Genomic DNA, 23,768 nt, shown 5'->3' on the forward strand with positions numbered 1-23,768 from the left:
TTTCCTTAAAAAATCCTTAGAATTTCTTTCCCTGGTGAGCTGGCAAAGGACATAAGGAGAAAGGTGACCACCAATGACTATTTACAGAGGCAGTTTCTAAAAAAATCTTAAATTCTTATTTGTATGTTAAGTAAACTTTATTGAACTTTAAATTTTGAACAAACTATAAATTGAACAAACTATAGATTTATCTGCCAGTGATTTGTTTCTGTTTTTAATAAGCTTTTAATAAGCTTCACGTGTGTAATTACACATATTGGTTGTCAGGACAGTCTTAATGGTGCACAACATCATTCAGGTTTTCACTCAGATTATTTGTTTCTATTGCAGAGAGCATGAAAGGCAGAGCCATATTGGTTTGGAATCCTCCAAATTGGATTTCTGACTGCAAGTGAACTTTTACAGGATGAAATAATTCTTAGCATTTCTGCCATTTCAGACAATGCTGAATAACATATCCATCTTTACCCCTACACAGCAGTCATTTCAGAATCCATTAACATATCTGCAGTATGCTCTTTATTGAAATCTATGGTTGAAAACTATATTTTGCAAATAACTCCTTACGTTTTTCTTTCTGAAGCCTAAAGTTGCTGTTTTCACTACCTAAGTCCTCTACTTGCAAGTCAGTCTTGGTGGAATGTCCACTCAAGTAATGACTTGAAGGAGAATTACAAATTAAAACCTTGAGGAGTAATGGATTTTATTACCACATGTACATTATCTGCCTTCCATTCCTACACACGTTTACAGACCCTTATCCAGGGACTCCATGGTAAAAAGAGGAGTCTGTAACTGCTGGAGTGTTCACTCTATTGTGCTTTCATGCAGAAAATGGTCTCTCAGGGTATGTGCATGTAATGCAAACATACTCAGATGACTGTTCTTGGTACACGTGGCTGTTTGAACCATTATAGCTGCCTTGATAGTAAATAGCATCATAGTCTTAAAGCCTGAAGTAACTAACCTCAATTTTGAATTACTGGGTTTGGTTTTGGTTTTTTTTCAGGAACGAGTTAAGTCTGTCTTCCATGCCAAAGAATTTGGAAAAATTATTAATTTTAGAAGTCCAGAGGATGCTAAGGTAAAGTCAAAATACAATTAAAAATTTAGTGGTAAATTAGACTTGAAAATTGTAAAGTAAATACTCTTAACCTGAAACTCTATATATTTAAAATTCAGTGTTTCCACATACCCATTACAGACATGGAAATAGCAATAATCTACTCAGTACTGAATTTAAAAAATACTCAATTCCAACACCAGACTTTTCTCTACATAAATCTTCTTAATTACAGAAGTCTAACAAAAGATTGATTAAACAGTAATGCTAACAAAAATGAAACTATCTAGAATATGAATTAAAACAGTAGTAATTTTAATAGGACAAAAGTATTTGTAAATTACTCCTACTTTTGTTCCAGGTTGTGGGCACGGGTGGGTGGGGTGTTACTGCTCTGTTCTTCAAAATGCAGGTGTTTTTGAAGAATGAAGAAAAACCTTAAAAAAAATACCAGCAGTTTATTTAATATGATATTGCTGCTATTGTTATACACATTTTCTATATAACATCTTCATCTTGACATCACTAGGTTTGACTACAACATATAGTAAGAACAGTTCAGATCTGCTACCAGAACTATAAGATAGCTACTTGTCAAAGTTCTGCCTTGTTTCTAACTAGTGTAGCTAGTAATTTTCACAAAACATTAATGAGTCTTGTGTGTATTGCAGTGGGGTGTGGTTCCCTGATCATGGTTTGAGACAGCTTGCAAAAGCTGAATTCTCTCATTAGTTTAAGTTGCTTTTGCATCTTCTCATCAGTTTAGGTTCCTTTTGTATTTGGGAGGGTAGTTTCTAGTTACAGGTAAGTGGTAGCAGTTACCTCTTACCTGAAGAGGGTAAGGGCCTAGTGCTGCATTTGACTTGCCTGTAATCTTTGGAGGTACTGAGATTTTCTGGTTTTTTTCTTCTTGGCTGTGGTGGAACAAGGGTGGGCAATGCTGAGGTCCATTAGTCTCTCTGGGAAAGGAATACCATCTCTGGCCCAGTTAAATCAGGAACAATTCCAAAAGTGAAATTAATACTTCATATTACATATACTGTAAGACTAAAGTAAGGAAAAGAAAGGTGAAGAAGTTGAGTACACCTTTCACAAAAATACTGGGGCATTTATTTTCCTAGAGAGGCCCAGGAACCTCACAAAACCAGCACAAATGTTTATATGAGGGCATACAACCTGATACAGTAACAGGTTCTGATTTGTAATAATCCACTTATCGTTCTTCGAAGTGGTATGCACACCTTTTATGGCAGACCCTTGATATAACTTCACGTCCTACTCTAGATTTCCATCTCACTGCCCTTTCCCCCAACCCTCCATTTTTTTTTCTTTAATACTCTAGGGAAACTAATTTCCCTTCTATATACTGTAAATATTCCTGTATTAAATTCCTTAATATAGATATATATATAGTTAAAGAATGTTTTTTTTCTAAATAACCTATCACACTGCTCCAACCTATTATTGTCTTCTGTCTGTTGTAATCCTTGCTTCTCTGTTGTCATCTGTGATTTTTCTAGAGTTGTAGATGAAAGCAGAGCAAGGATTGGGGGTTAAATGTTTCTGTTGTGTTTTTTTTTTTTTTTTCCCCAAATCTTATTCCTTGAAGTACAGACCAGGAAAGAAATTTAATTAGATGTGGTATCAAATGTTGAATATTGCTGCTTAAATTGCTCTGTTTTCATGTTAGTGAGCCAGGGGTTTATACTCCACAGAAGAATTTTTAACACTATGTTAAAACTTGGTGAGGAAAAGAGAAGTAGTAAAAGCAGTGACAAAAACCAGTCTAGTTTTCAGCTGCTGTGTCTGTTTTGTACCACAGAAAGATTCTAATTTTTACTTTTTTCTTCACACAGTGGATCCTTTCTAAGCTAGAAGAAGTACGAGAAAATCAGCCAAAATTGTAATGAATGGAGAAAAGCACCAAGATATGAAGAATACTGAACATCTACCTTTTAATTCTTCTTTCACAAGAGCTGTTTGAATACCATCAACAAAAGGAAAAAAGGAGGGAGGGAAGATGTATCCACTTATTTATTATGGTCACAACTGTCTATGTCAGAAAAGTACATGATGTTAGCTTAAAAAAATTATGTAATGGTAGAAAAATCTGCCAAGTTTTGTCTTGGTTTGCTTGATTTTTTAATGTAAGAATTTCAGATTTCATTTTTTATATAAGCAGTATAAAGTGAATTTGTCTTAACCTTTGATACTGAAATTGGACTCTGGAATAATTCTTATGATACTATTTGGAGCAAATCTTGCAGTTTTGATTTGATTGTGAAAATCAGTACTTATTTATGTTTTGGTTTTAGTGTGACTTGAGGCTGTGTTGAAATATGAATTTCTTTGTCAAAGGAAATGTTAACTTAATCACTAGTGTTGCAACTCAAAATATAAGAAGGAGGCTACTGATCAGAGAATTTGAATTTAGGTCACAAGTGGTTCTTAGTTGACAATAATAGGGCTTTTTGTAAATGAATGGACCAGGTGACAATTAATTTACAGTACAGTATCGCTTTTAGTGTAAACATTTTTATATCCTACTCAAGGAAATACTGCAGCACCTCTATCAATTATTACAGAAAATGTAACAGTTTACAAAAATGCGTATTGGGGAGCATTAACTCTGCACTAAAAGTATTTAAAAAGCCTGTTATTTTAAATAGAAGTTAGTAACAGTCTTGCAACTCAAGAAGGAGTTTATGGGGTTATAAGTGCACTGTTGCATACCAAATATAAATGCCTTGAATTACACAATATTGTGTGCTACACAAGTGACTAGTGAAGTCAAATTTATATTAAATAATAAATATGATACGTCACAGTTGCTTTTATTAACTTTTCTTACCCAATGAAACTTCTTTGTTTCATACCCAGAAAGCAGCATTTTATTAGCTTGAATGTCTGCAGTTCTATTTATTTCTTAGATATAGTAGTCATAGTATTGTTAAATGGCTGTTTACTTCAGTTGATACAAGAAGTACATGAAACAATACAGTGTTATATGAAGGTTTTCATAAATTCCCATATCGAAGTCTTCAAACTACCTTGTACATATAGAAAGCACCTACTGCCAAAATATGATTTCCAAACAATAGTTTGGAATATTTGTAGCTACAGGATAGAATTCTAACGTTGCTGGTGATGCTTGAAGTATCCAAATTGTTCCATTATTGTAAATCTAAAACAACTAGCATGTAACTTATAGTTGCAGATATTTAATTTACTCCTAAGTCTTGCTATTGGTGTTGAGTAACCATTTAGCAGGTTACAAAATACAGGTCATCTTGCCATTTTCCCCATAAACGGTAAATGGAATCAAAATATTATCAGGGGATTCAAAGCTATTACAATGATGGTGTTACTCCAGTCATTTTGTACACGAAGTACATACCAAGAGTATTAACTCAGGTTATATCATGCCAAACTTCCATACTTTGCCTTAGATAAGTAGTGGTTTTATGTGCACTGAGTACCATTCTTTATCTGTAGCTTGTTTTTCATCTGTCATTTCTGTCTTAGGCATGATAGTTCATTTACTAGCCTCATAGTGCTCTTGATAAGTGTGTGGTCTCCTCTGCTTCCCCAGCATTTACAGAGTACCTGCTGGAAAGTCACTTACAATACATCTTGCACTTTCTACATTCCCATTTGTGTGTAGTTTTTCCATTTACCTGGTTCTAAATATTTTCTCTGCACAGGGCCTCTATTTTAATTATTTCTTACATTTATTTTGCCAACAAACTGGTTCTTAAATCTTGGCTGACTCTTCCATAATAACTTAGGGATTTAACTCTTAATGTTGAAGGATTTATTTTAAATGTGCATATTTGTGGTTAAACAGCTCATGTTTTGGAAAACATAACAATTCCCCCAGAATGGCATTTTTCTTAGAGGCTTTAAAATATTTTGATCTTCTAACTGAAAGCCTTAAGATAGGGTCTGAAATGTCAAGAAGTTAATGTGGGACCTCTCTTCCATGTCCCTTCGTTTCCACTTGTAATGAAAATATGATTTTCTATAGATCCCTTTTCTACTCTGTAATTTGTGTGTTTTGACTTTTTTTTTTAATAAAGGTTTCTCCATACGGTCATGAAAGAATTTTGCCATTTCCTGGCAAACACCAGATGTCTCCTTTTACTATATATCACCCCAGGGTGAAGATAAAGGTATTTAGACTTGTGCCATTGTGTAATTTTCTGGATTACTGCAGGTTGTATGAGATGTCTACTCTGTTGTGCCTCATTCCTTATTGCAATATGCATATTTTTTTCAACAAGAAGGCAGAATAGATATGTTAGTTTTAATTGAAAGTGTATATGCAACTAGAAAAGGGGATCTTGATAAAAATTAAAATGTAGGCATTTAGTTCTGCCCACTGTGGTGTCTAAAAGTGTATCTTGGCCTTTACTGAAATGCTGAAGAGCTGCTCCTCTTCTATATGACTGTTATGTAAACTTAATACATTTGAAAAGTGTCATTTGGGTTCTCAGTTTGCTAAGGGTTACAATTACCTCTAAGAAATTCCTCAAACATCCATAAGTCTGATTGTTGCACTTCCTTTTTGTTCAGCTGCACGGCTTTCATGGCATGGCTCTCTTGGTTTCCACCCCAACTACCCCCCCCGCCCTTCTTAATATTGAATAAAGTGAACCTGAATTTTATTTGACTGGAATGTGATTATTACTTGCTTTCTTTATGTACTGCTTTAATTGACAGATAATACCATTACTCTGAATTTCATAGGTCAAGTCAAATCCTGTCTCTGAGAACACATGGTCAAACTTCTGTTGCAGCCATCTCGGGAAAACAGAATTACAGATAGTAGAATTTGGGTTTATTGTTTTAAGACAGGTTTTTTTTACTGGATTAACATGTATTTTAAAAAGTTCCTTTTTAAGCTGGTTTTATGGGGGTGTGGGGTATTTTTGGCTGTTGTTTTTTGATTGATTTTTTTTCTTCTGTTGCTCTATTTAAAAAGACATGATGTTGCCAGATGATCGAATCATGGAATGGTTTGGGTTGAAAGGGACCTTACAGCTGACCTAGCTCCAGTCCCCCTACTGTGAGTAGGCACACTTTCTGCTAGACCAGGTTGCTCAGAGACCCATCTCACCTGGCCTTGAACAGCTCCAGGGATGAGCTATGCAGAACTTCCAGGGCAACCTATTGCAGTGATTCACCATCCTCACAGGAAGGAATTTCTTCCTGGTATCTTAATCTAAACCTACTCTCTTAGTCTGAAGCCATTCGCTCCTTGTCCTGTCACTACATGCTCTTGACAAAAGTTTGTCCCCAGCTTTCTTGTATGCCCCCGTTAGGTATGTGAGGCTGTTCAATCATCTCCCCAGAATCTTCCTTTCCCAGGCTTAATCTTCTGAACTCTGTCTTCATAACAGAGCTGCTCCAGCCCTCAGACCATCTTCCTCTGGACTATCTGCCAACAGGTCCATGTCTTCTATTGAGAGCCACAGAGATGGCACAGCATGCCAGGTGCAGACCCATGAAACTGGAATAGAGGGGCAGAATCCCCTCCCCCCCTGCTGCCCATGCTGTTCTGGATGCAGCCCAGGAAACATTTGGATTTGCAAGTGCACATGACTGGATCACCTCCAGCTTCTCATCTAGCAGCATCTCCAAGTCCTGTTCAGTGGTGCTCTCAATGCATTCCCTACGGAGCCTGTACTGGCGCTTAGAATAACCCAATACTTACAAAATGCTTTCAAACTTTTCTTTCTCACCACAAAGATTCTGTATGTATGCTATTAGCTATTTGTTATCTTGAGCATTTTACAAAATTATTCTTACATGTGGTCTTGGAAATTCTCTGCCCAGTATATGCAAATGCATCTATGCATCACCTAGGAGATGAAGCTTTATCTAATCTGTGCAACTGTGATCTTGGTCACAATTTTTGCTTTTGTGACTGCACAAATCTAAATCTAAAGTTCACTGACCACACACACAAGATTTTATAATTTGGATTTGATTGTCTTCATGGCAAATCTGGAACAAGAATTCTAAATATTCTTATAATACTTCAAGGGAAGAGTAAAATTGTTTTAAGTCTGCTCCAACAAGAAGTCAAAGAATGTCTTATGTGTTTTTTTTTTAACTTGTCATGGTACATCAAAGGCTGAAACCTGTGACTGCCAGAACAGGCATGCTGAGGTAGGCTAATAGGTGGGCTAATTTTGCACTAATAGGCAAAAAAGGGGGAAAAATGGAATTCTCATTTTGCTGGATGTCTCCAAATGTTTTTTTTTTATTTTTGTGCAAGTTCACTCCTTGTTGCATCAAGGAGATCGTGAGCTATGCGCAGAGATTTGTCTTGGTAAGTGCCTTCATGTATGCTTTTGATTGTTGGTTATGAAGTGTGACGGTAAAGCAATATTGTGCTGATGGGTCCTGCAATGGTGACAGTGTCACCATCTGCAATGCTCGTACTCCAGCAAAGCCAGGCTCCTGCATTCTTGGTGCAAATGTCCTGGTCAAATAAACAGCAAATCTTGGCTCTCAGAGGAAGCCTCTAAAAGTTTAAACATGTTTTTCTGGAAGTTCCAGGGGGCTCAAAACTGAATCAAGCAGTCCAGGCATTTGGGCATTGAAATTCTTGTCAAGCCAGATGTTTTTAGCTCTAGGAGGGTTCAGTACACTCTGAGGGTGTCCAGCACTTCTCAGAATGGCTTAGAATAATTGTGAGATGGCTCATTGAGTGTGTTTTGAAAAGCAAAAGGTTTTAATAAATGGGAAAATAACAAATGATACAGAAACAAAACAAAAGCCAGGAGGGTGCAGAGAAATCTCTAGCACTAGCTAGGACTCCCCAAAAAGCACTTGAGCACCTCTGGGCTCCTTCCTAGGTATACAACAATCAAAGAGGAATCATTTGGATTGCTGCCCAGTAGAAACTAGCTATACTTCAAAGGAGCAGCTGAAAGATCCAACAGCTGCTCCTGTCCTGGCGCTGAGGCAACCACAGTCAGAGAAACACAGAAAGTCCTGGTGTGCCTCCTTTAAAGTGAGAGGTGTAACTGAAACCCCTTTTCCTTATTTGGAAACACTTGTTTGAGTGTGGAAATGCACTGCTACATTTGGGCAATTCATGTGCTTTCTTCTAATAAATCTGCTACCCTAGAAAACTATTTTGTTTATGTCTTTTCATGTGACTGGAATTTTTAAAGTAAAACTCCATTATCTATAGATCTTTTGACAATAAATGCTTTTGAATTATTCTCTGAGCAACAATGGTTAATTTAGGACAGTAGGTTTGAAGAGAGTATTACATCAGTACTTCTAAAGGAGTGTTCAGATGACGTGGATGGGAACATGGATGACACTCACACAGATGGGCTGTTGTATTCTGTGTGTTCTGCCACCACCCCTTGGCTGCCTCTCATTCAGCAGGTGGCTCTGTGTCCTGTGCCTCATCCCAGGGTGTTCTTCACTGTTCCCTCAGCACAGAGAACTGCCATTCACTAGTATGGACTCAGTGTTATAGTTCAGTGTCCTTCACTTCAAAACACAAAAGCATTGTTAAGAAGAAGGGGCTTCTCCAACACTAAAGAAAAAGCAGATGAGTCAAACATTACAGACTGTTTTCTTCTGGAAATGCTACTTTTTCTGTACTTTGGGGGGAAAAGGGTTCTGTATTGTTTAATATGTGAAACTGCAAACATCTTTTATGACCAGGGAAAGGTCAAGGTGTGCTTTTCCTAGGAATGAGCCATGAGAGCTATCACCTGGTGGCATACACAAAAGCAGTACTCAAACTGAAAGGTCAGTAGAACTTTATTTTTTTTCTGTGCTTCACAGAAATTGCTATTTTATGCTGATAGTAAAAAATATTGCTATATTATTTTCCCTTAGAAAAATGTCATTTTCACTTAAGTATAGGAGAAACTCAGCACATCTTTTGAGGTTAATTGCCACTATTATGAGGCTGTTCTACTAACATGCTGTACTCACCAGTGTTGCTGGGCAAGCTGATCAAGTGCCAGAAACCTCTGCGAGTTTTACGTGGTAAGAACAGCTTTCAAAATTGCCTTCGTGTCCTTATTATTTTTGTCTGAGAGTTGTTGACCTGGTGAAGGAGAACTGACTATGCTGTGAGTGGTGTTGCTGTCTTTAATGGAGGGGTATGCAGTTGGGCAGAAAGTGTAGGGGGTAGGAAAATGGCTGGAAATCTTCTAAAGATCAACTTTTACTGCTCCCTAAGCCAGGGAAAACTACCCATGAAGCTTAACGTCCGGGGAAATGCCAAGTGCAAAAAGCAAGTTCTGTTAGTGACCTGGAGGAATTTATGTCCTAGTTGATCACAGGTACCTGCGGATAATCTTTCAGCTGCCACGGCAGTGAATGCTGGAAACATTGGTTAAGTGCCTTGCTCTTTGACAAAAGTATTGTTGTAAAGCATTTGAACAAAAAGGTGGTGATATGCAAGAGTTGCCAATAATTAATATTTTGTGATTACTGTTAGAACATCCAAAGACATGGTCTATCAAAACTACAGAGAGCTACTTCTATAAAGCGTAATAGGCTTACCCTAGTCTTTCGACTACATTGCTCAGAACAAAAATATAAAAATGTCTAGCACACTAAAAACCCCTAACTTGTTATTTTTAAGGGAATACTGTTTCAAATTTTATAAGCTATCACTGTAAATGCTAAATTAAAAAATGTCTTAAGAAAATACCAACTGGGCAGCAATGTGGCTGTGTACATTTTTCTAAATACACCTGATTCCTATAGCTATCAAAAAAAAAAAAACCTCGGAAAAAATCAGATGGGAAACACGATCCGCAGTATTTTAAATGTACAGTTTAAAAAGTAAACTTTAAAACTAATTCTTTAAAATTCTTTTAATCCATATTTCTTCAGTAAATATAAATCCCCTTCCATTTCTGCAAATGGTATTTTAAACAACACCTGTTTTTTAGGCTGTATTATGAGCAAGCCACACTTTGTGGCTGCAACCATGTGTTTCTTTAAAACAGGTCAGACTCCCTCAGGTTTAGTGGCCTTGGCAACAGCAAAGACAATGAGTGTTTTCTGTCTGAGGCACAAGTGGGAAAGATTATCTTATTGTCTGGATTCTGAAGCTCATACAGCTCCAAAATTAAGTCTCTGATGGCTTTGACTTCTTGTTTAAATCATAGTCCAAAGCACAATTTGTGGTTTTGAACAGTTAAAAGCTATGGGTTATGGAAGAAAAATGTGGACAGTATTAAAACAAAATAATATTGTATTTAAATATCAAATTACCATAAAGACATATGTCCTGTTAGGTTCTTTTCATTCATATGTTAGTGGAACAAAAGCTGTTTGCAACCCTGCTTTCTGAAATGTGTAGAATATCCTTTTTTCAAAGGTAAGCCTTACAAATCAAAGTAATTTTTTCCAAAAACATACTGAAATTATCAGCATGTATTAATAGTTTGCTACAGTGTCGTAGTTTGTAAATGACTGTGAAAAAAATTAAGTTTTCTGAAACACACAGGGTAAATAGGATTCTCTTTGGCCAAGAAAGGAACATGTGTTTTCTCTATAGCTAATAAATTAATATAATGTCTTTAATTTCTGATGGTAGGATTCAACATAAAATCATAGAATTATTAAGGTTAGAAAACACCTCCAAGATCATAAAATCCAACCTTTAACTGATCATCACCTTGTCAACTACAGCATGCCACATCCAGTTGTTTCCTGGAACACCTCCAGGGATGTGACTCCACCCACCACATCCATGGGCAGTCTGTTCCTGAAGGTCCCCTGATGTAGGCTGAAATTTGATACATGTCTTGCAGAATACAGTCCTGTGTTCTGTAATAGGATACCTGAATTTTTTGGTGATGTAAAGCATCAATAACATTTGTTAAGGAAAGTTCTTCAGGCTGCTTTTATAACTTTGACTTTTTCTCGAGTCCACTGAACATAATTTTTCTTTTAATTATTTCTATTATATGGCAGGAAGAATAGAAACATCTCCTGTGGTGATCCTTCACTTTTTTGTTTCCCCTCCTCCTTCTTTCAGTGTCTCCAGCTTGCTTCCATAACTTTATCTAACTGGAAGTTCTAAACGTATTTCAGGGCTTTAGCATGTCTACTAGGGCCCACTCTTCCAAACAGATGCAGTCAGGAGACAGAAACTCTTAGCTCTAAATCAAACTACATTCCAATAGGAACACTCAGGTTACTTCAAATACCTGGCCTCTGCACCACCCCTCCATCCAAAACTTAATTAAATAATAGTTCAGCATACACAGTAATTGGGCTGCTTGAATTGGAAAGCTTTTGTCATGTAATGTAAATCTTCTAAAGCAATGTTTTGAAACACCATCCAAGTTACTACTTTAGCTCTGCAGAGTAAAAGGAGTGGAAACACATACATCCAACACTCATTGAACGTGAAGACTTAAGACCACAGAAGGAAAGCTGTAGCAATTACTTTCACAGTTATATCCTGGATCATTTGGCAGGTCTTCTTACCTAATTAGAGTATTTTCTAAATAAAAAGGACACTCAATAATTCTTGTAGTTGGCACTAGTACTCCAAGAATATCTTGACAAGTTGGCGCAAATGAGGACATGGCAATGTGACCAAGGTCAACGAGATAACTGCAAAGGTAATACACCCAACAGGAACAAGGTGAAGGCACTATCATAAATGGATCACACAAACTCAAACACAGAGTAGTAACCAGCAATCCCTTAAGTGTTCCCATAGAAGCAGCTAAATAGAAATTCAGTTGTACATGGCCTTAACCTAGTTGTTGCTGACATAAAATAGTAAAACCCTTTAAATTTCCCTTGAATAATCTTTGCCATTACCCCAAAATAAACATAGGGATTAAGATCTGAAGAAAAATAAGAATATCAGTCTAGTTATAACTGTTTATACTGTTTACCAACAGTGCTCTAGCCCCAGTCTCTTCATCTGTGCTCTTCATATTGTACAGTAAAGAGAAACGCTGCAAATAAGAATGCTTCAGACTTAAGTATTTTTAATATAAAAGATGAAGCATTTAGTTTCTCATTTGACTATGCAGCTATTCTTAACATTGCTCTACTTAGCTCCACAAGTCTTACAGATTTAAGGCTGGGTTTAAATTTTAGGGTGACATTCCTGTGCCTCGATAAAACGTGTGTGAGCAAGGCAAGATTCCTCTCTGCAATCTGCCTTCCCACCACTAGACGTCAACGTTAGATCATCCAAAACCCTAACAAGTGTAGAAGTCCTAGGAGGATTAGAACAAAAGATAGAAGGTGTATTCTGAAGCCTACACCATGGTCGTAGCACAAACTTCTCTTTATTTACCCACCAATTTCTCTCTTCCTTTTACTTTCATGGAATAGTGAGGACTTCGATGTCGTCTTCCCTTGCTGCCTCACATCCTCATGTTTAGGCTTCAGAACAAAAAATAATTACAGTAGAACCACTCTCTCAGAAAAGCTTTCTCTTAAGAAAATTCCTCCTCTTCAGCAATGTAACAAACTATCATTGAGATTTCATCTGTAAGTAACAGTAAAAGTAAGATGCTATAAAATTAAAAATAAAACTAATTACTGATTGTGGCTGATTTCTTAGAAAATGAGTCTACAGTAGACTGCTAAATGACATCCCTCTTCAGTGTAGAACTATTTAAGGAAAATGCAGACAAACATGACAAGGATGATAATGCTTGACACAGAGGAGCAGATTGCCTATGTGTAACTGTTCTGAGTCAAATTTTGCCACAAATGCATATTCCTTGCTGAAATTTAACCCTATTACTTCTCAGCCTTGGTAGAAATAGAATTGTAATTTTTCTGTTATCAAAATAAAGCTTCCATTACCCCCTCCCCCCCACCAATTAAATTATTTTAAAACAGGGGGAGAAACTTACCTTCATTCTTATATATATGCAAAACTTTTCATGTAACTGAACTGTCTGACCTGTCTCCTTATTGTCAATATATTTTGTACAGCTGTTTTTCATTATTTTCCTCATGGGAAATTCAGTTATGTGCAAGCTCTGTTGATCTCAGAATTGGGAGGAATCATGGTTACAGTATGTTTAGAAAGCCTAAAATTAATTAGTTTCATCTCTCCACCTTAAATTTTGCTGTATACCACTGACAGGTACTTCTGCACAGAGATGAGTGTAACAAATAAAATTAGAGTGCAACCACCTCTTCTCTATGAGCCAGCATGTGCCCAGAGGGCCAAGGCCAATGGCATTGTGGCCAGAATGTATCAGAAATTGTATCAGAAATGGCAAGGATGACAGGGCCAGGAGAGGGATTGTCCCCTGTACTCAACACTGTGGAGCCACACCTTGGATCCCATGTTAAGTTTTGGGCCCCTCACTCACTACAGGAGGGACACTGAGCAGGTCCAGAGAAGGGGAGCAAAGCAAAAGGATCTGGAGCACAAGTTCTGTGAGGAGCAGCTGAGGAAGCTGGTGCTATCTAGGCTGGAGCAAAGGAGGCTCAGGGGATATCTTCCTAATTGCACTCTGCATCCCTTTGAATGGAGGCTGTATTGAGGTGGAGGTTGGCCTCTTCTTCCATGTAACATGTGACAGGATGAGACAAAATTGCCCTAATTTGCACCAGGGGAAATTAATATTTATGATAAGGAAAAAATTCTTAACTGAAACTGTTTTCAAAGCACAGGCTACCCAGGGAAGTGGTTGAGTCACCATCCCTGCAGGTGTTTGAATGCTGTGCACAAGCGGCCCCTAGAGACATGATTTAGTGGTGGACTTGGTAGTGTTAGGTTAATGGTTGAACACGATGATCTTAAGGGTTCTTTTCAAAATGAAACAATTCTATGATTAACTTCTTTAATTAATTAGGCATGGTAATTACTGCTTAGAGGAGTCTAAGAGATGTTATTCCCTCTGTCTGTTGCAGAATTTTTGAATTCACAGTCATAAAAAATGTTTGGAATTTTAAAAGTGTGTTAGTTTCAACACTGCTACCATGGGCAGAAACACCTTTCACTAGACCAGAATTGTTCCAAAATTCATTATTATTGTAATAAGTTTTTTGATGGGTGGTATATAAATTGGTTACAGTTAATTCAGTTGGCCTACACTTTTCCCAGTACACTGATGGATATCATCAGAACTTTTTAACTTAGATCCAGTGTAAAAACGAAATAAGCTTTCTTCCCTACCTCTAATTGAGGGCACAAATGGTAGTGCTGCATACAGATCTGGTTTGGATCTGACCTGGGTCTGTGGAAGACCCGGCGTAGCCGTGCTGTTTTTCAAACCCTCTGACTGTGGTAACAGGACAGCTGTGATAACAGGACAGTGTCCTGCAGAGCTGGGGTGGCACTCTGCTGAGCCAGCTAGTTTTTCTGCCTTGAGAATCCTGCTCAGTCCATCCCCTCTGCCAACAGCTTACCTCCTAGATGAGGGTCCCAAAGGACTGGCCGTGCATGTGTGAACAAAATGGTGAGAAATATCTAATTTACATCAGAGGTGTGCACCACATAGCCACTCACTCTCCCCAGTAGGACTGGGGAGAGAATTGGAAAGGTAAAAGGTAGAAAACTTACTGGTTGAAATAAAAACTGATTAATAGGAAAAGGAAAAGCCATGCACACAAGCAAAGCAAAACAAGGAATTAATTGTATGGAAAGCAGAAAACTCCCTGGCTCTGTGTAAAACCTGCTCAGCAATAACAACAGCATCTCTTATATCAGCACTGATTGGAAAGGTTAGAGGCCCTGACGATACAGTTTCTCCATATTTTCAATCTTACCAGGGGGAAGATGTGCAGAATAATTTTGATTATGAATTACTGTTACTTCAATTTACTGAAGACACAGAACAGACATCCTTTTGTAGAGAAACTAAAGGATACTGTCATGAAAAAGCACCTCACAGCACTTTGACTGGGGTTCACTCTGGCTTCGTTCCATACTAGAACTTTGCACATCTAAGGGAGTTTGTAAATGTAGCTGCAAAGCCAGCTTTGTAATCAGGGTCTTGTGAAAATAATTATTTCATGAGCATCTAATTTGCAAACCTCAGTCACCTTATGTGGCCAAGTGCCGTGTAGCATCAGGATTAATCATCAGTTTGACAAAATATAACAAAAGGAGGTTGACACAGCTAGCCCCATGGTATAACTCAAAGAAAAGACAAGTCCTACAGTGAATTGAAAAACTACTTAAAGCACTAAGTGATTATAGTATAATGGATATATCTTCCTCATTCTCAGTAAACAGGCATGTTACTAATAGAAAATGCTTGTGGTGTGGATAATATGACATGAAAGCAAGATACAGAAATTTTCATGTTCCTTAAAGAGCAGTCCTCAGGATAAACGAGTATGCATAATACTATGCATACTTATATGCATAGAGACAGTTTACAATAAATAATCCAACCAGGATCTGATGGAAGAGGGAACTAACATCAAACACACTCTAAAATGTCCTTAGAAGCAGAAGAAAGTCCTTCAAACTGGGCAGCGGGAGAGTCCTGTAATTTTTTTATACTGGGGAATATCAGCATTTTAACCAAGAGGCAGGTGTTGTGTTTGTGTGCTTGTGTTTGTGGGTGTGTGTGACAATTTACTACTAACAGGAAACATTCATTGTAAGACCAGTGCAATGCCAGCTGTTTCAGCTTGACTACTGTAATAAATTATTTTTCTTGAGAATTTGGTGTGCTAGAAAATATCAGCGTAAAGTAGGGTTATAATTGGAAATTGATTGTTTTAGATCTATTTTTAAGTAAATTTTATTATCAAGCTTTGATATAAGCTATAGGTAAGTTACAGATTTTCTGTATTTCATTCATGGTCAAGACAAGTAATTGCAACTGAACTGAAAATGTCTAAATCATTGGAAAATTGAGTAAGTGCCCAATCTGTATTCACAGCTCCTCCGGCATCTAAGATTCAGTTCTGCTAACCACTACTGGTTTTTTTTAACATTGTTGTATCTCTTCCATTGATGGGTTTTTGAGAATTATTGCAAGTAGGTGGACTTTGAATCTATAGCTCTAACTATTACAGTAGCTATAGTTATACCTCTTTAAGGTAGTAGGGTAAAAAGCTTAAATGTCCCTTTTCCCCCTTCTTGTTAAATATTCTAAAGGGTAACTTGCGCGAAACACTAAAAGTAAAAAGGATTTTTAGGAGCTGAAAAAGCAGGCCTCAGAGAGAAAAAGCTGAGAACTCAGAAGTTCAGTTTGCTGCAGCTGAAGAATTTGAAAATAGAGAAGATACAGTAGTATAACAAACAAGGACATGGGAAAGAAAGGCTGAGTTTCTAGGTTTGGCTTGAGTAAATCTTAACACTGCAGAAATACATACCTGACAAGATAGTAGAAGCTTAATAAGAGTATTGTGTAATGTTAATAGAAAAGCATACAAGCTAACATTGTTTGAAGCAGGTGTACGTGTGTTATAATTGACTGGCTAAAATAACTATCTGTAAGCTATAGTAGTATACTATTGACTGAAAAGTTTTTAAGATGCTTTGTAACAAATAAATTAGAGGCTGTCCCTGGCAAGCTGTGAGCTGTTGCTTTTTCCCAATTGTCTCAACCCCTCTAATGAGACTGATGCTTCACTAAACATTGAGAACAGCTACCCTGGCAGTCCCATCCTGTTCCTGCCTTTGCCAACACAGTAACTGAATGAGATAAGGTGTCCCACGAGGCCCACAGGATTTTTGCTATTTTGCTGCAGAATCTCAAAACTAAGAAGTCTAGAAAAGAATTATTAAACATTGTCAACACTTGGTAATAACATAAATTTACATTTTAAGAAATATCTTTTGGCATTTCCAACTCTGCATCATGAAAGAAGTTAAAATATCCTGAAAAATTATATCAAGATCGGAGTTTTCTAGAAGTCTCACCACAAAGAAGTTAGCCCAAGAGACGTGATGGAAATATGCAACACTGTAAACACCTGAGCAGTAGCTGCTCTACAGAAAGAACAGAAAGGGCTCAAAGCAAATTTATAATCACCAGAGAACAAAAAGGAACAAAGAGGGAAAATACAAAACAGCACAAGCATATGTTAATGTCCCTTCAAGGCAGAAATTTTTGTTAATGAAATACAAACTACAAATTAGTTCCAGAATTCACCCTTAATTAAAATACATATAACGTTCTCTGTAAAAGTTGCCCTCTCTGCTCTCTGAAAATTAAGGATAAGCAGTAACAGCAAGAGTTACATTTAACAGGCTATAAAATGTTTATATCCTAAATATCCATGCCAAAGTTTACAACTCATAGCAAAACCAAATCTTTGTCAGGCAACAAATGGATAACACTGAATGTTAAAGTGAAAAATAATTTTTTGAAGATATATGATTAGATTTTATGTCCAGCTGTTACATGTGATGCTATTATTTCAGTAAAACTTCTCTTTTGGAGGGTTTGAATCCCCATGCTTGGAAACAAATTGTTTTTCTGGTTTGATTCCTTGCACTTCTATCCTATTTCTTAGGAAACTAAAAATTAGATAGAACCCCAAGCAATGCTGAAGACTGGAGGCAGAGTGGCTGGAAAGCTGTCAGAAGGAAAATGACCTGAGAGTGCTGGTTGACAGTGGCCAAATATGAGCCATTGTGAGCCCAGGTAGCCAAGAAGTCCAGTGGCATCCTGGCCTCTATCAACAATAGTGTTGCCAGCAGCACTAGATAAGGAATTCTCCCTCTGTACTTGGCACTGGCAAGGCCACACTTCAGACCCTGCAGGACAGACATTGAGGGGGTAGAGGGTGTCCAGAGAAGGACAGCAGAGCCTGACACATAACTCCTGTGAGGAATAGCTGAAGTAGCTATGGTTGTTTAGCCTGGAGAGGCTCAGGGGAGACCTTATTACTCTTTACAACTACTGGAATGGAGGGTGTAAAAAGGTGGTACAGCATCATCCATGTCTCTCAACATTTTGCTCCATCAGCAGGCTGGGGATGGTCCTGGGGGGGGGGCGGGGGACACGATTGTGCCAGCTGACCCAAACTGACCAAAGGGACTCTCCATACCATGTGATGTCACTCAGGTATAAAACTAATAACTAACCTCCACTCATGCTGGAGTCCTGCTTCCTGGGAAGAAGCTGAGCCCTGAACATCACTTGCTGATGGCAAATGGAAAATAATTATTTCACTTTTCATATGTGCATACAAACTTTGCTTTTGCCTTAATAAAGTGCCTTATCTCAACTTATGATTTGTTTTCCATCTGGTTTTCTTTCCTCTGTTCAGCTGTGGAATGGTAGAGAGGTTTGGTGGTCACCTGGTGTCCAGTCAAGGTCAGCCCACCACACTGGTCTAGTCAGCACTACCTGCAATAGTACTGAAAAAGCACAAAAAGGGTGGTTCCTATCCTTGATCAATGCCAAACACTGGCATTCTGCTTGAATTAGATTAGTTTTAACTCTATTGCCACTGTGGCTTTGCAGTAGTGGAAATGTGGAGATATCAATTGTAACTCTGACTACATATCAATTAATTCTATTTTAACACCGCTAAATTACTCATGTTTTTAAAAAAGATGATTCCTTCTTTAGTACTGCTCGGAAGTAAGGAATTTAGCAGATAATCACAAAAACAGACAAAATATAGAATCATAGAATATCCTCCATCAGAAAGGATCCATAAGGACTGTTGAAGTCCAGCTCCTGGTCCTGCACAGAAGAGCCTGAAGAGGCACACCATGAGTTTGATGACATTGGCCAAACATTTCCTGAACTCTGTCAGGTGGTGTTGTAACCATTTCCGTGGGGACCTGCTCCAGTGCCCAACCACCCTGTGGGGGAATTCCTAATAGCCAACCTAAACCTACCCCGTCACAACTTCAGGCTGTTCACTGGCCACCAGAGAGTGATGATCAGTGCCTGCCCCTCCTCTTCCCCTCATGAAGAATGGTAACAGCAATGAGATCTCCCCTCAATCTCCTTCAGGCTCAACAGATCAAGTGACCTCAGCCACTCCTCACACTGCTTCCCCTCAAGGCCCTTCACCATCCTCATTACCCTCCTTTGGACACTCTCTAACAGTTTCATGTCTTTCTTACACTTCAGTGCCCAAACCAGCCCCCAGCGCTGGAGGTGAGGCTGCCCCAGCTCAGAGCAGAGCAGGACAATCCCCTCCCTTGCCTGGCTGTGATGCTGTGCCTGATGCCCCCCAGGACAGGGTTGGCCCTCCTGCCTGCCAGGGCACTGCTGACTCATGTTCAGCTTCCCACTGACCAGGACCCCCAGGTCCCTTTCCGTGGCCCTGCTTTCCAGCATCTCATTCCCCAGTCTGTCCATACATCCAGGGGTGCCCCATCCCAGATGCAAAATCTGACAGATGTCATTCATCTAGTAATGCCATGAGCATGCAGCTAAGAGCATGCAGCTTTTACAAGGAGAGAAAAAGTGTATGTTTTACTGAAAGTTCACAATATATCACACATGCCTTTTCATACTAATATTAACTATTCATATTGTGCATAAATATTTGAGGAATTGGCTCCATAGTCTTTACCCTCACATGCCCCTTTGATATCCCCAGATAGCCTGTTCTCAGATTCCAATAGAGCCCATTCCAGCAATTTTAAGCAGTGATATGTCAAGAAGATGTCAACTATTTGAGAAGATTCTATTCAGGAATATGTGTGTCTGTGATGCCAAAATCTGTAATTAAATTTGATCACTTATTTTAGACAATGATAAAAAAAATCAATTTCATGTGCCTATATCCTGTTTGTATCAAAGCTTTCTAGAGAGATAACTTCATCTTTTATTCCCTTGGGATATGCTGTTTAAGGATGGCTTCCAGAAAATCGGAAGAAAGACATGTTAAAAAGTGAACACATTCTGATATTCCTTATTCCTACTTTTTTTCTAGTTAGACTGCCCTACCAAATTTCAGCAGTAAGACAGGTTTCAATCCATGCTGTTTCAAAACGTAGCAAAAAATAACAGTGTAGGAATAACCATATATAGTAAGCAATGCAATAATATACCATTGTTAAGTCAACTGGCATGAAAAAATAACAGGATTATTTTTCTATCTTTGTTTTCAAACAGTGTTTTAAAAAATGAATGAAACTGAATTTTCATGTCCTTAGAACATATTAATATATATCCATAACAGAAATTATTTCTCTTCCCAGGTAAATTATTCTAATTATCTAACCCTGGAATATAGACTGATTTTTACTTACAAAATTTAATCCAGCTAATCCTCTACATAGCTTCTGGTTTTCTCACAGTAGACTACAAGGAAAGGCAACCAAGTTCAGTGAAGATATAAATCAATGTCTATAATTTTTTCAGTGGTTAAATCAGAGGAACAGGTCTAGGCACACAAAACCTAACAAAATATGCCTCTTTTGTTCAACAATTTCTTGTCACTTCCTTTTCCTTCACCAATACACTTGCAATAATGTTATCATAAAACCTGCCAGAGCTTAATTACCTTTTACATCTCTCTCCTCTGTAACTTTGGCTGACTCACGTCAACGGGTTTTAAACCTACAAGGAGTGAAGAAAGGCAGTCATGCACAGCACAATCACAGATTATTTCTTGCTTAAGAAACAAGACTTAACACTTACTAAATTTATTCCAGCCTCACATAGCAATAGAAAAGCCTTATTTTAATTAATCACAATAAATTAAAGAAAAAGTCTATAAAGAAAAGAAAATATGTTTCCAAGTAAAAATATTCACTAAATGTTCAAATCAGGGAGAAAATTACTAGTGTGTTTTCTGACTCAGTTGATTTGTACATGTATCCCCTCACTGACTGTAATGGAATTTTTTTAGATTCATAGTGAATCAGGAAAAACATGAATAGGTCTTTGAAGGTACAATATTTGTAGATTCCTTAAAGGAAGGAAACAAATTCAGGGAGAAAAAAAGTTGTGATTAGATAACATTCATATCAAATTGAAACAAAACACAGAAATGCAGCTGGCTAAGGATAGGAAATTCGTCCATGCCTTGATTTCCTTCCTTGAAAGAAACAAGGTTCACAGACCCAAAAGCCTGCATGTACAGCCCTGTGTGTGCAGCAAATGTTTCAACTGGGAGAACGGGGAGGGACTCCGGCTAATACACAGTACTTGGATATTTCCTAGGCTGAAGAAGAGATTCAATTGGTTAATTCAGAGTCAGGAAAGGAAAATAAGTCAAAACGCAAACATTAAGATGAAAAAGAATGATCTTCTGGGAAGGCAACAAATTCAACTACTAGTCAGAAAAACCAAATTTTTGGGCAGAACTTGCATAAAATTTCTTACTTCCTGGTGTAATTTTCACAGTGGAAGCTAGCTGGTGTAGGATGAAAGTGACATTAAAAGGCTTTTAAATATGTGATTATTATATAAGAGCTGCTGAAGTCACAAAGAGGTTCTCTAACCAGCCGAAGTCATGCATACACGCATACACATATACACACACACACACACAAACAAACAAACCCTTAGAAAAAGACAAGAATGTGGATGTATAGCTTTGACAATTCGAGGTAAGTTCACTAGATTTCCTCTTTTCTGTCAAAACCACAGACCTTTCCACCTATTAATATATCAGATTTCTTCAGGAGTAAACATTGATACTGCAAGATAAATTTCCTCTCAATTATTTCTGTAGTTCTACCAGCAAATATCTCAGTCTCTTGGAAACTGAAAGTTCTTCAACTGTAGAGAATGAGAACACATTGTGAAAAGGAGCTTATGTAGTCAACAATTGCAAATTTCAGATACTTACACCAAAATTTTAGGAATTGATTCCTGCATTCTATCAGCAGCTTCCTAAATTACTGTATAGAGGTTCTGCATTACAAGCAGCTGAAGACAACATTCAAATGATTTAAATTTTATCATGGAACCAGGAGCAACTCGAAAGATAAATGTCTCTCTTTCCCAGAATTGTATCATAGAAAGACAATACACATGGAAAACCAGTAGCTATTGGTTATCTCTTCTCAAACAGCTCTAGACAAAGCAGGTTTTGTCTCTGCATCTCTGAAGGACTAAGAGTGAAAATAAAATAAGCCCTTCTTGAAAACAAATTTCTTTCCTGGGATGAGACCATCTCAGTTGGTCTCCACACAGGGTTTCCCATCTCTGTCGATCTTTACTTCTGTCTTCATTACTTGTGACACAAGAAATCCCAAGTAGAATAAAGAAGATATCACTTGTCATCAGCAGCTACATGACACGAAATCACATACTGTCTCATTTTTAAGACATATATGAACATCAAAATTGAAAATAACAAGAAATACACCATGTCCTTGTAGACTTCATGTTAAGAACATCTGGAGAAAATTAAATTTCTGGGTACCTTCAGTTTTTGCAACCATACTATAGGAAAAAAAGAGGCAAACATAATGGAGTTCCACTGATTCCTTTCAGGACACAATGCTGCATCTTTGTTATCACCCAGTACTTTAAAACAATGTAACATTTACCTAACACTTTCTGCCATGTTTTTGGTGTTCTTTTTAGAATAGAGATGGACATTTCAAAGTTATTTCACAAGTCACACTACCTCTCAAGAGTTCAGTCTCCTGCAGCCTTACTAGTGTACTTACAGAAAATAGACTAATTGCTGAGAAGGTTTTGGATTATGGACATTGTTTTTGAGTGTGTGCATTAAGATATTTAACTGCTTCATCAAATAGAGATGAATATAATTATCTGCAATCTGTTCCAGTAGATGGTCACTTGCACAGTAAAGAATGTATTCCTCATATTCAGGTGGAACTTCCTGTGCATCTCTTTCTGCTGTTGCTTCTTGTCCTATTGCTTGGCATCTCTGAGAAGAGCCTGGCTGCATCAGCAAATGCAATCAGTTTGGTTAAGCTTGACTTCCCTTCAGTGAATCCATTCTGACTACTCCTTATCACCTTCTTATCTTGTCCACGTGCTCAAAAGATGGCCTCTAAATGAGCTGCTCCATCCCTTTCCCAGGGACTGAGGTGAGGCTGCTGTCCTAAAATTCCCTGGGTACCCATTTTTGGTTGTTTTGAAGACTGGGATGATATTGGCTTTCTTCTAGTACTCCGTTCTCAGTCACCTCTCCTGACTGTCATGACCTTTTGAAAATGATTGAGAATGACCAAATCATGACATCCTTGAGTTCCCTCAGCAAATGTAAATGCATCTCATCATGCCCATGGGAATGTGGATGCTAACTTTGACTAAATGGTCTGTAACTCAATTCTCTTCCACCAAGGGGAAACCTTCCTTCATCCACAATTTTCCCCTGCTTTCCTAAGTCAGGGATACTTGTGGGCTGTCCAGCGAAGACTGATGCAAAGAATGGCATTCAGTATCTCAATCTTCTCAGCAATTTCTATTGCAAGTGTCCATGTTCCATTCTGTAGAATGCCTGGACATCAGGTATTAAGTACTCCTGTTAATTCATTGCATAAAGATATGTGAAAATACGTCTTCAAGATTACTTAGACCTCAACTGAAAATAATCTGAATAGGTGATAGATGATTCTCTAAAACAAATCTTAGTTTGTGAGATTAACATTTCACACTTCAGTGTTAACAGTTAAACTGCACTACTGATTCTTCCAAACTTTCCCCATTTTCTTTTCTAAAATAATAAATCTTCCATCACTGTGAAGTAATTAATGACTTGAATTTCTAAAATGGTTTGAGCACAGAAAGTACCAGATATCTAACAATATCTAACAATCTGCTTTGCCATACTTCCAATTTGTATCTGTAGACAT

At 37.8% G+C, this 23,768-nt stretch overlaps 1 protein-coding gene across 2 annotated transcripts in view; it reads left to right on the plus strand.

Annotated features, from left to right (window-relative positions):
- Positions 1-5,735, plus strand: part of VPS13A (vacuolar protein sorting 13 homolog A) — a 111,677-nt gene extending 105,942 nt beyond the window's left edge. For both annotated transcript variants that reach the window (XM_063421771.1, XM_063421772.1), the window contains exons 71-72: positions 1,010-1,084; positions 2,920-5,735. In XM_063421771.1, coding sequence (XP_063277841.1) covers positions 1,010-1,084; positions 2,920-2,970 — 126 coding nt within the window. In that variant the 3' untranslated portion in view covers positions 2,971-5,735. The remainder of the gene's footprint in view (positions 1-1,009; positions 1,085-2,919) is intronic.
- The last annotated feature ends 18,033 nt before the right edge of the window (positions 5,736-23,768 follow it).

Source organism: Prinia subflava, chromosome Z, assembly GCF_021018805.1.
Source record: "Prinia subflava isolate CZ2003 ecotype Zambia chromosome Z, Cam_Psub_1.2, whole genome shotgun sequence".
Classification (NCBI taxonomy): Eukaryota; Metazoa; Chordata; class Aves; order Passeriformes; family Cisticolidae; genus Prinia; species Prinia subflava.